At 38.1% G+C, this 11,683-nt stretch overlaps 1 protein-coding gene across 4 annotated transcripts in view; it reads left to right on the plus strand.

Moving 5' to 3' along the window:
- Window positions 1-11,683, plus strand: part of gbf1 (golgi brefeldin A resistant guanine nucleotide exchange factor 1) — a 55,103-nt gene that overhangs the window by 26,428 nt on the left and 16,992 nt on the right. For 2 of the 4 annotated variants that reach the window (XM_007577614.2, XM_007577615.2), the window contains exons 5-15: window positions 1,942-2,060; window positions 2,645-2,753; window positions 2,920-2,980; window positions 5,713-5,767; window positions 7,588-7,623; window positions 9,308-9,443; window positions 9,662-9,891; window positions 9,986-10,154; window positions 10,334-10,545; window positions 10,921-11,019; window positions 11,151-11,345. In XM_007577614.2, coding sequence (XP_007577676.1) covers window positions 1,942-2,060; window positions 2,645-2,753; window positions 2,920-2,980; window positions 5,713-5,767; window positions 7,588-7,623; window positions 9,308-9,443; window positions 9,662-9,891; window positions 9,986-10,154; window positions 10,334-10,545; window positions 10,921-11,019; window positions 11,151-11,345 — 1,421 coding nt within the window. The remainder of the gene's footprint in view (window positions 1-1,941; window positions 2,061-2,644; window positions 2,754-2,919; window positions 2,981-5,712; window positions 5,768-7,587; window positions 7,624-9,307; window positions 9,444-9,661; window positions 9,892-9,985; window positions 10,155-10,333; window positions 10,546-10,920; window positions 11,020-11,150; window positions 11,346-11,683) is intronic. The other 2 variants (XM_007577616.2, XM_007577617.2) reach the window with 1 other exon arrangement.

An 11,683-nucleotide genomic window follows, 5' to 3' on the forward strand; every position in this document is an offset into this window, starting at 1 on the left:
GGTAGTGTTTGGTTTCTACAGATTTGTAACATGCAGCTTGAGGTCTTTTAAGATGAGCTGCTCAGACCTGTCTGTTCCTTCTGACTCATGTTTAGCCCTCTGTTGACTCTGCATGAGTGCCTGAGGGGTATGTAGGCAAATGACGGCCATCGTTAGGATCCATTTCCAGGAACCCATCTTTGGCTTTTACACATTGAGTAAAATGGGTAAATGTGATTAGGATTAAGACAGACTATCCATGTAGAACTCTACCTGAGAAATGTTGGATTACTCCTCCACAGTTTGTGATACAATTGATTTCAAATCCCAGATTTGCGCTTTCTGCTGTTAACGGAAACAGAGGGAAGACATCCTTCATTTTAGAGCGTTAAGAAACATTTATATCCACAGTAATGAATAAAAACAACCAAAACCCCCTGGAATGCTGGACCCATCAACAGGTATGAAGTTTAAAAGAAATGAGGCAGCTGCTGCTCATGTTTTCCCTGCAATATTCCTCTGGGACACATCACATCCAACTTCTTTTATGAAGCATATCTTAACTAATTTATATATATATATATATATATATATATATATATATATATATATATATATATATATATATATATATATATGCACACACATGGACAAAATTGTTGGTACCCCTCAGTTAATGAAAGAAAAACCCACAATGATCACAGAAATAACTTGAGTCTGACAAAGGTAATATTGAATAAAAAATGATGCAGTGACTGAAAGTTATCAAAATGTTTGAAACATAACAGTAGTTTGCTAAATTAAATAGATTTTTTTAAATCTAGTTTTAGAGAAGTTGGGTGTCCCTATAAACTTTATTCCACACCAATTCCTGACATTGTCCTTCTACCCGTACATCTGCTCCTCCTCTCCCCACTACTTATTAGTTAATGAGTCGCTGCTCTTAGCAGAGATGAGAAAGGAAAACAAGCTGGCTCCGGGAAAATGGCTGGGTAGCCTCTCAGATTTCCTAAACACAGACTACTGTTGCTCTGGCAGCCAATTCGTCCCAGCCTGTTTCCAACAGAAGGCCACATCTGGTCATCAGATCTCAGGCTTGGAAGCGCATTGGGGATCCACCATGTGGATGTTTGTTGTTGGGTTGGTTAGTTGGATAAGGTACTTCACAGACCAAAAGGTGTTGTTGATGACTTTGCTGCTGGGTTCAGCAGCGGACCTTGTATTGGACTGCATTGTAATGCATTCAGTGCATTACAATGCCAAATAGCTTGTATTTTCAATTCACAAGTAGATCCCATATGTTTAGAAATTAAAAAAAGTTCAAATCTGTCTGTATGGATGTGAACTGTGATGCATCACTAGGACAAGTAAAGATAAAGAAGAGACAAACCTTAAATTTGTGAAGAATCGTGATTCAGAGAACAGCTGTAAGTCTTTGCCATCTCATTGTTTTAATAATAATAAAAATAATAATACGTTTTATTTATAGGTGCCTTTTCTGATTCTCACGATTTCCTACCCTCCATCCTCATTTGTTTATTTAAATGTTTTGGTTTTGTGTTCACTGTTGCCTTAGATATTGAGCAATTAATAGTATAAATTAGCTGTTTTTGCACCAAATTCTGATACAAACCAATCACCTTCCATAGATGGTCTTTATATCTCAACTTGTTTCAATGTGCATCACTGATTCTCCCTTTCTAGTCTTTTTTTATGCATTTAAAAAGCATAAGAGGTTTCAGGCTTGAGGGTTTTTTACATTTTCTCGACTTTGGTCATGAAAATTAATTTGACCGTTCTGAACGTACAAGCCTGATCAAACTTGAAAAGGCCTTTTAAGATCACAGTTTTGAGCGTTAAATCAACAGTTTTCAGATTCTCTGCTCCTCCCTCTGGAGGTGTATTGTTGTTGCAGTCTAAGCTGCGCTGTAGTTATGTGTTGCATTTCTTGTCCGTTTCTAGATGCTAACCATGAGGCTGCTGCGGAGGCCATCGAGAACATGGCAGATGCAGTCACACACGCCAGATTTGTGGGAACAGACCCCGCAAGTGATGAAGTGGTCTTGATGAAAATTCTTCAGGTACATCATGTGTGTTTTACTTGCAGCGACGGTCTTCCATATCGGTGCATCCCTACTTTAAATCTGTACTGGTGGAACCAACTGTCAACACGAAATTTAGAAAACGTCCCCTCCTTTTTGGCTCCTACCTGCATAGTAATGTCTGATAAATTGGAATAGAAAAGCAAGTAATGCTTTGAAATTCAAATCCATTTCCAAATATTTTAATAGTAATGAAAGTGTGCAGATATGAATGCGTTATGTGACTATCTTTAGTGAAGAACCCGACTTTTACTTCCACCTACAGCTGGTAGTAAGTGGCCAGTGGGGTTGCATGGTCCACTGAGATTTTGGACCTTTGGTTTAAAATGCTATGTCATTTGCATTTAAACTCCATGTTGAAATTCATGCAGTTTGCCGAGTCAGCTCCTTTTGCTCACTTTTTAACATCTCTGTTTTTATACTCTACACAAACCTTCGGGTAACTCTTTATAGCCACACAAATCTTGGTAATACCACAGAGAGCAGAATCTTTCACTAGACTCTGCCACTGCTGGAAGCTAGTTCTAACTGGAATGTGGTCTTTTTCTTTTGTGCTTGTTTAGGTCCTCAGGACTCTGCTCCTGACTCCAGTAGGGGCCCATCTGACCAATGAGTCGGTGTGCGAAATAATGCAGTCCTGCTTTAGAATCTGCTTCGAGATGCGCTTAAGTGGTGAGTTTGTCAGAAAGTCATCAAACACTCCTATGATATAATTCAGTACATCCAACTGATTTGCTAATAATTTGGTAACCTTTGTTAGAATTATTTATTTTTTTTCATGGTAGGATATAATGTCATTTTGTTTGGTGCTTATGCCTTTTTCCCATTCTGCTTGAAGAACTCCTGAGAAAGTCTGCAGAACACACACTGGTTGATATGGTTCAGCTGCTGTTTTCCAGGTAAACGTTTGTCTAAGTTAATATTCCATGAGGGTATAGATGGGTATTGTGTTTGTAGTTTTCCTTTACAGCCACCATTTCTGATTCAATCTATTGCAATTAGCAGACGTTTATTTATTAACCAGCTTCTTGTTTTTTTTTGGTCGACCAATCAGTAGAGAATTATTATTCAAAGGACAGTTCAAAACTCGATGATGTCTCATCACAATCTTTTTCAGTTTTGAATTAAAGGTTGAAAGATCTTTGCATGGATGTCTCTAAGGGCTTGTTGAGCATTCATATAGTTGTTCCCTTGTTAGCTGGGGCAGCGAGTCAGTGATTCATCAGTGGCATTACATAACACCCCCCGCCCCCCAACCCAGATTGCCTTTGAATTCAGCTTCTTTTCACCTCTGCTCTTTGGCAGAGGATTTATCACAAAGTGGGGGGTCCACTCCACTCCATCCCAGTTTTTCCTTTGTTTTGCTTCTTTCTGTTTTTTTTTGTTTTGTTTTTTTTTTCTGTTTTTACTTGAAACCAAATGCCGCCTTGTGTACATCAGCATAGTGCGGACTATTTCCTTCATTATTTTCGCTCTTATCTTTTTCTCAGTCCTGACATATTGCTCTCTTTTCCCCGCCCACTTGCCCAGTGATTGTGAATAATAGAGATGTGAGTTTGCACGGGCTGCACTCTCACTCCAATAACGCCGGATAATGAGCAGCAGGTCTCCTCAGCTTTTGGGAGGAGACTTCAATTGCCTGCTGAAAGTATTAGGCATGTTAATCTGTTGTGCCCACAGATCATCCTATAATACTGCTTGAAAGACAACACTTTATTACTATGGAGTTAATGTCAGGGGGGGGGTTACAGGCGCCTGCTTAGAGTGTGTGTGTGTGTGCATGCCCACCCGGGTGTGACATCTCATTTTTCAGCTAAGCTTTAGTGTCTACAGAAACCTAGTGTCACCCATGCACTTATTTTAGTGTGACTTCAGAAAGTAATGCAGAGGTTTGATTGGCTCTCCTGAAGATCCTGGGGTTCCCACCGTGAGATTAGCTTTGCAGCAACTTAGAGGAACATTTGCAGATTATTTGTTTAATTTTTAACCAAAATAGGAGTGTAGTTTAGAAGGATTTGTTATGAAAAATGTCTCTGTAGTTATAAGTATATCACTCATTAGCAACATTTAACATAAAAAAAAAATCACTTTTCATTTTTTGTTCATTGGGCGGTTCACATGTTTAGAAGCAGGTCGTCATGGGTTGGGTTGATCAATCTTCCACTATTGTCAATATAATGTCAATTTAATAATCTCATAAAATACATTTTGATGAATATCACAAAGGCAATTGAAAATGTGGGAAAAGCAGAAAATTGTACATAATCACTTCCATGGTGTACAAAAATATTTGCAACTTGGAGGAATGAGCAACTGCCTTTTTTATGTGTACAAGTGGCACAATGATATCAAGGTTGAACAAGTAGTTTAGAGAATTTAAATTCTGTTCTGAGAAATGCACCAAAGAAACTGAGAAAAACTAAAACAACCTATGTATAACAAGGCATAAAATTGAGAAAGGTAAATGGAACTATTTCTAATTTTAGGAATTAGTGGTAGCAACACAGAGGGCTGAGAGTGAGCTGGATGGTCCCCTGGGGAAAGGGATGATCTGGATTAGTCAAAAATGTATATTCAGTAAATGGATGGATATTTTAGGGCTGAGTGAACAATCAATTTTACTGATAAATCAATCAATCAGATAAATTAAATTTTTGGAAAAAAAAAAATAAATAAATTTCAAGGCGTCCCCCAGAAAACTTGCTAAGCCCGGTGGTTGGGCATTAGGGCAGTCATTCATCCAGCGGCCTGTCGTGTTTTTGAGTTTAAAAATGTTTGAAGTTGACAGGAAGTTTGAAAATGTCACTTGATAATTATGTGCTATTGAAAGATTGAATATTAATACCTGAACACCAACTATAGAATCTTTAAAAAAAAAATGCTAACATTTTAAAAAGACTAAAATAAATAAACAATGCTTAGCCTGGTGGGAGCACAAGTAAAGCCTGGTGGCCCGCCAGGCTTATAATACACTGGGGAAAACCCAGATTTATTATTTTTTTTTTTCTTCCTTAACCAATGCAATGTATTGTTCCAGCGTGACATCATCCCGCCCAGGCCCTGTTATCTTGCCTTATAGCTTGTAATGATTGAGACTTTGAATTCAGGTCGCTTCCGAGAAGAGAAGTATTTGTGATAAAAAAACAATAAAAAAAAAAAAAACAGAAGAAAAAAAAATCAACTGGTAGGAATTGGCTGAGATTTTATTTTTAAGCCATATCATTCAGCCATAGAATACATTAATGAAAAATGTGAAAATGAATATGACATCATTTTTGGGGGCAGTAGAAATTATTGCTGCGTTCCAAATAAAAGCAATTCAATCATAAAATGTTTTGGTAAAATGCTGTTTCTGTAGCTGAGCCCAACAAGGCTTGAATCTCCCTCCTAGAGGAAACTATCTGTAACATGCTGAAATATAATGATGGCCTTTGCTGTTGTACACTCTAATGAAAAAGATTTTTGTCAAAAGATGTTTAAAATCTCAATGCATCCACTGTGCATCAAAAAATGTAAAGTGGATTCATTTTATCATTGGTTTCATTGTTTTTTCTAAGCTTTGTTTTGCATCAACCTTGAGCTTATTTCAATATTTGCTAATAAACTCTATTTCAACTATTTGTCTTTGTAGACTCCCCCAGTTCAAAGAGGAGGCAAAGAGTTATGTGGGCACCAACATGAAAAAGGTAACATGACTAAGATGCTAAAATTTGATTTGCTTGCACATGTTTCACTTATTTTTTCTTGTGTGCACCTTTCTCTCTCTCTCTTTTTTTTGTTTCCATGGTGGTTTATGTGGCTGTGTAGTTTAGTTAACTATTGTTTAATAAGCTGGGAAAGATGAATGCTGTACATAATAAAACATCCCAGTATTCAGATATTGGTAAATTAATTACCTGTTTTCATAAATTACTAAAAGTGTGGCTATACTGTTCTTTTACACTCTTTTATGAACGTACAGCTCATGTCAGCTTTCCCCTAACATGCTCCTGTCACTTTATTTAAGCTCGGATTAATTCTAACAATTTCCAAACGGTGGTTTATGAGGTGCTTGAGGGTGCTCTGCTTTGCTTTAAAGTGTTTAATTGTTCCAGTTGATAAAAATAATTCTTGTAAACATTCATCAACTAGGAAATGGAGATCAAATGCTTAGTTTTCATTTAAACCTCAAAATAAGACAATCAGGGCAGCTTAGGTATTAATTTGCATAACTATAAATAATTGCTTAGGGCAGTTGCTAATAAAACTAGTAATTTAGATCAAATGTACCCAATTCAATGCACCATCTAATTATCAGGAAAATAACAGCAAAATAGTTGAGTGTTAGTTAGTGTCTTCAAATGTGGGCCTGACCAGGTTTAGGTATGAAAACAACAATAGATGAAGGATTAAGTTCAGCTCTGGCATTCAAACAGCAAGACACTCACACATGTAATGAACACAATTTAGAGTTTATTAACACAGAGATTTCTTACAGTTAGGCATTTAAATAGTCAACTAAACTATTAACAGCAGTGTAAGTAACTGTTGTACCTATCAAATTTGAATATTACAAATTAATGTAGCGTTGAGGTGACAAAAGCAGATTTGTGTGTTTATTGAGAAGCAGTCGAAATTGAGATGCACTTTTTTTCACTCGGGTTTTCTTTGAACACTCAAGGATGTCTCTGCTGGGGGTGCACCGATTTATCGGCCAGCTGATTTACCGCCACAGATTTCCTTAATTTTGAGAGATCGGTGATCAGCCGATACTTGTATATGAAGCAGATCTTATCCACCGATCTTATCTACCTCAGCAAAGGCCTAAAAAATCAACCGCTGACCTCTTCTGCTTTCCTGAGAGAGGTTTGACTGATAGACCGGCCCACCATATCAACAGATATGACCACCAGGTTATATCTGCACATTTGCAGTTAATAATTGTCACCCCACTGTTGCCCACTCAGTGACCTTTCTTGCTATACTTAGCGACATTTTAGATGGAAAAAAAATAAAAAATAGCATCGGCCAAAATCAGAGTCAGCAGGTCAGGCTTTTTAAAGATCGGCGATCGGCCAAAAAAACTGCCATCGGTGCACCACTAGTCTCTCAACTAACAGCTCCACTATCAATAACGCTTCACTTCTTTAGACCATAGTCAGTTGAAAAAATTGCAAATACTCACTTCCTCTCTCTCTTATGCCCACATAACTGGTTCTAATGTTTAGTGTAGATCTCTGTTTTCTGGGAAGTGGCCACTATGAGAGATGTTTAGATGAATAAAGTATTTATCTGACTTCAGTTCTTCATTGCCTTTTTACGTATCTACTGCATTTCTTGTTCCCTGCTGGTTGGACAGTCTGCAGTGTATCCTTGTTGTGTGCTTTGCTCCAAACCCTTCACCCAGTTTGGAATCTGAACTTGTCCTCCCATGCATGAACCGTCCTGCTTAAGCATGACATATGTTGGCTTATGAAGTGTTTTGTCACTAATCATGGGCACCTGCCTCCTCCTTTTCTCTTCTGAGGCTTACAATATCTTGTGGAAAAACAAACGTGTTCAGGTAAGGGAAATGGCTTAAGTTGCTAGTAATGGGAAATCTTTTTGGGTGAAAACTTTTCTCTGCTGTTTCAGAAATCTCAGGGTGAAGTCATTCTCTCCCATCTTTATATTTATGCGCTATTGTTAACTTTTTTTCTCTTTACTAAAATCCTTCAGGTTTGCATCAACGGTGAAAGGAAAGTTAACCCTCTTGTTATATAGTGTAGAATCAAATGTAAATACAATACAATGTAGATAGCATCCTCAAATATCAGAGCTTAAATTTGCGATACAGCAGGAGTAAGGATTTAACCAGTTAGTCATTCAACATCAATTTAGATTCAAGGTAAGACTCATTTTTGGTTGTCACATTTTCTCTACCAGCTTTCTGTCATGGTTCATAAATAGGCTGCAGGCGCCCCCTAGTGGAACAAATAAATTGTTAGAAAAACAAAAATTACATGTAAAACCCTAAACAATTATCCACAACTACGATTATGGAGAAATTCACATTAGGTTACCGGTCTAACAAACTACAGCAAAGATGAACAATTTAAGACCTGTTGAAAATGTACAAATATACTGAATACCTCATTCTTTTTAATGGAGTATGCTTTTTCTGATAACTGCACAGTACTTATCTCTAAGCTGTACACATTCAGACCTCCAGATTTCCTCTACTTGGAAGACTGGCAGCTGTCTGCTTACGAAAGGTTATTTACATTTTTATAAGGAAAAAAAAACAAAAACTTTTTTGCTGTGAAACTACAATGTGTAGAAATTTAGTACATAAAATTGGAAAATTAGGTATGAGGTAAAATTGTGCTTCCAGTATCATGCATCAAAAGGCAGTAGTGATATTTATTTACAACCATAACTGTACAGTAAGTATTTAAGTATTTTCTGAATAAAATACTTACTGTAGAATGATGGATTCAAGTATTTTGGAAACAGCCTTATAATCTTCCCAGATTGACAGAAAGCAACCATTTCTTATCTTAGGTTGTTGCTTATGTCTTTTTTTTTTTGTCATATTGTTTACACACACTAGTTCTCTCTGTATTTTTTTTTTCCAGTGGTGCTGATTATCAGTGCATCAGGACATTGCTGCCTGTTTTCCTCCTAAGTCCTTTGGAGGCAGCAACAGTCTGCTTCCCTCACAGCTTTCCTATATCGGCTTTCTTTATTTGAATAAATACTGACATGTGGATGTGGATTCTGTTTATTTTTTTGTAAATTCAAAGTCATTTTTAATATTAAATGTAAAACCCTGCAATGACGTTTTGCTGAATTTCAACATTTAGCTTCAACTTAATCTTCCAATCAGGTTTCACATCATCTTACTGATTTTAAAAAACGCCTGTTGGGTCCAAAGCTCATTCACTCTTGCTCACATTTGCTTCTGTTGATTTCCGAATAGGTTTAAGAGAGGAACTATCTGCAGCTTTCATTGATAGCAGTGGTGACCAGCATCCTGCATGTTTTAGTTCTCTCCCTGGTGGTAGTAACAACCTTTTCAGCATGTCAGTGTTCTTCTTAGGCCTCCAATGAGCCATCATTAGATCCAGATGCATTAAACCAGTGAGAGAACTAAAACACGGAGGATGCCGGCCCTCGAGGACCGACTTTGGGCTCCACCGGTTTCTAGTAATCAGCCAGCTGCCATGCTTGAAAAGGTTTCATTCTTTCAATTTAATTGTGTTTAGTTGAAAATGCGTGCTGGAGGAATGAGTGAGTCATCCAAATGGAAGAAGCAGAAGCGTTCACCACGACCTCCTCGTCACATGGTCCAAAGTCCCTCTGACCCCGGCGGCTCCAGCACCCTCAGCAACAACCTCTCAGGTCAGTAGCAGCAGTCGATGCTTTTAGGGCTTTTTATGAAATAAAATCAGGTCAGTTTCTAATGTCATGTCAATTCCTTGTAAAACATGGATTAGGACATAATATGCAAGATTAACAAAATACAACCAAAATAATAAATGGTAAATTAATTTGAGAAGGATGTATTATGGACATTGCCTGTGGTGGTCAGCTGACTTCCTGCTTTACTCTTATCCTAGGTGGAGTCCCGTTCATTGAACAAGGGTTTTCCAACTCCAGCCTTGCCACGTCGGACAGCGCCGGCTCTTCCATATCCAGCCCCACAGCCACGGACAGTGGCCTGGATGCCGGCTCCAAAGCCACCTCCAGGGAAGACCTTTCTGACTTGGAACAATCCATTCCATCTGCAAGCTCCTCTTGCACCGTTACCTCACTACCTGGCTCTGAGTCTGGCTCTTCACACAAGCAGGTGGATTATTTACCTCCATTGGTTGAACTGTAAAAGCATGCTGCATTCTGTTTTCTGCGGAACTGACCCGTTCGATGTCCCATGTGCCGTCCAGTCTGAGGGCGGGCAGGTCGAAGTGGCTCAGGCTGCGTCCGTAGATTCCATCCCTGAAGTTGTGGACGACAAAGACTCGGTTCCTGATCATTCGGATGCCACCTCTGTTCATGACATGGACTATGTCAATCCTCGCGGAGTCCGGTTTACGCAGTCCACACAAAGAGACGGTAGGGAGACGTGCCATGACTCTTAAATCGGACGCTTTTTGTAAATGTGTGTTTTGTATTCATTTAAAGTATCCGACTGCTCTGCTTTTTCTCTGTAACACCAATGACAGTTGATCGTTTTCAGCCATTTTTTTGTTTCTTTTAAATGTTTTATCTTCCTATTCCCCGTTTTTGTGCAGGAGTCGCACTTATTCCTTACGGCCTTCCATGTCTAAGGGAGCTTTTTCGATTTCTGATTTCACTGACCAATCCTCATGACCGCCATAACACTGACGCTATGATACAAATGGGGCTGCAGCTTCTGACTGTAGCCCTGGAGTCTACATATGTTGTTAATTACCAGTCTTTACTAGTCCTGGTTAAAGACGAGCTCTGCAGGCATCTATTTCAGGTAGGGAAAAAAAAAAATTATACATTTGTGTGTGTGTGTGTGTGTGTGTGTGTGTGTGTGTGTGTGTGTGTGTGTGTGTGTGTGTGTGTGTGTGTGTGTGTGTGTGTGTGTTTTCTTTCTTGTTGAAAGAACTGTGGCATATTTTCCCCTCTGCACACAATATAAGACAATAAGTTGATAACGCTTTTGCTAATCATTTGAAACAATGATGCTTGAGCTTTATGCTGTTTGTTTAATGTATTTAGAAGTATAATTTGTGTATATTTTTTGATAGTTAATGATAAACATAATTTTATTTTGAGATTAATGAGCTGGAAACAAGAACAGGGTCATTACATCAACATGGTGGGATGATGCATGTGATCTGTGTTGCAGCTATTGAGTGTGGAACGTATGAACCTCTTCGCTTCCTCCATGCGAGTTTGCTTTTTGCTTTTTGAAAGCATGAGAGAACATTTAAAGTTTCAGCTGGAGGTAATTGTCTTCACTACTTCTTCTTTTTTTTTTTTTTTCCCCAGTTGTTGAACGTCATATAAATAGACTTTTGGCATTCTTTTTCTTGAGCTTTGCTCAACAAACTAACAAACGGTTTGCTGACTTCTCAGATGTACCTGAAGAAGCTAATGGACATTATCACATCAGAGAACACTAAGATGCCATATGAAATGAAGGAAATGGGTCTAGAGGCCTTGGTCCAGCTCTGGAGGATCCCCAGCTTTGTGACTGAGCTGTACATTAACTACGACTGTGACTTCTACTGCTCAAATCTGTTCGAAGACCTCACCAAGCTGCTCTCCAAGGTAACGTCTGTCTTTATTTATTTATTTATTTGAATGGTTGCTTTAATTCATTTATTAATTTGTTTGGTTATTCACAATTTTACATTTGGTTGTCTCTTTTTTTATTCATTTGTTCAGCCAGATATAAGAATTGTGTAGGTATGAATTTGAAGTTTTTTAGATTCAAGAAGGACTGAAGCCATCCTTGCAAGAATGGAATGTTGCTTAGTAGCAGAAATGAAATATGCTTAATGGCATTTCCAGGGTTAAGTTGATTTTAAAAACAAGATGCTCTTTAGATAGGATAGACTTGAATATTAATGTCAAACATTTCCAGGGGTACTATATATATATATATA

This window comes from Poecilia formosa, unplaced genomic scaffold, assembly GCF_000485575.1.
Source record: "Poecilia formosa unplaced genomic scaffold, Poecilia_formosa-5.1.2 Scaffold448, whole genome shotgun sequence".
In the NCBI taxonomy this organism is placed as follows: domain Eukaryota; kingdom Metazoa; phylum Chordata; class Actinopteri; order Cyprinodontiformes; family Poeciliidae; genus Poecilia; species Poecilia formosa.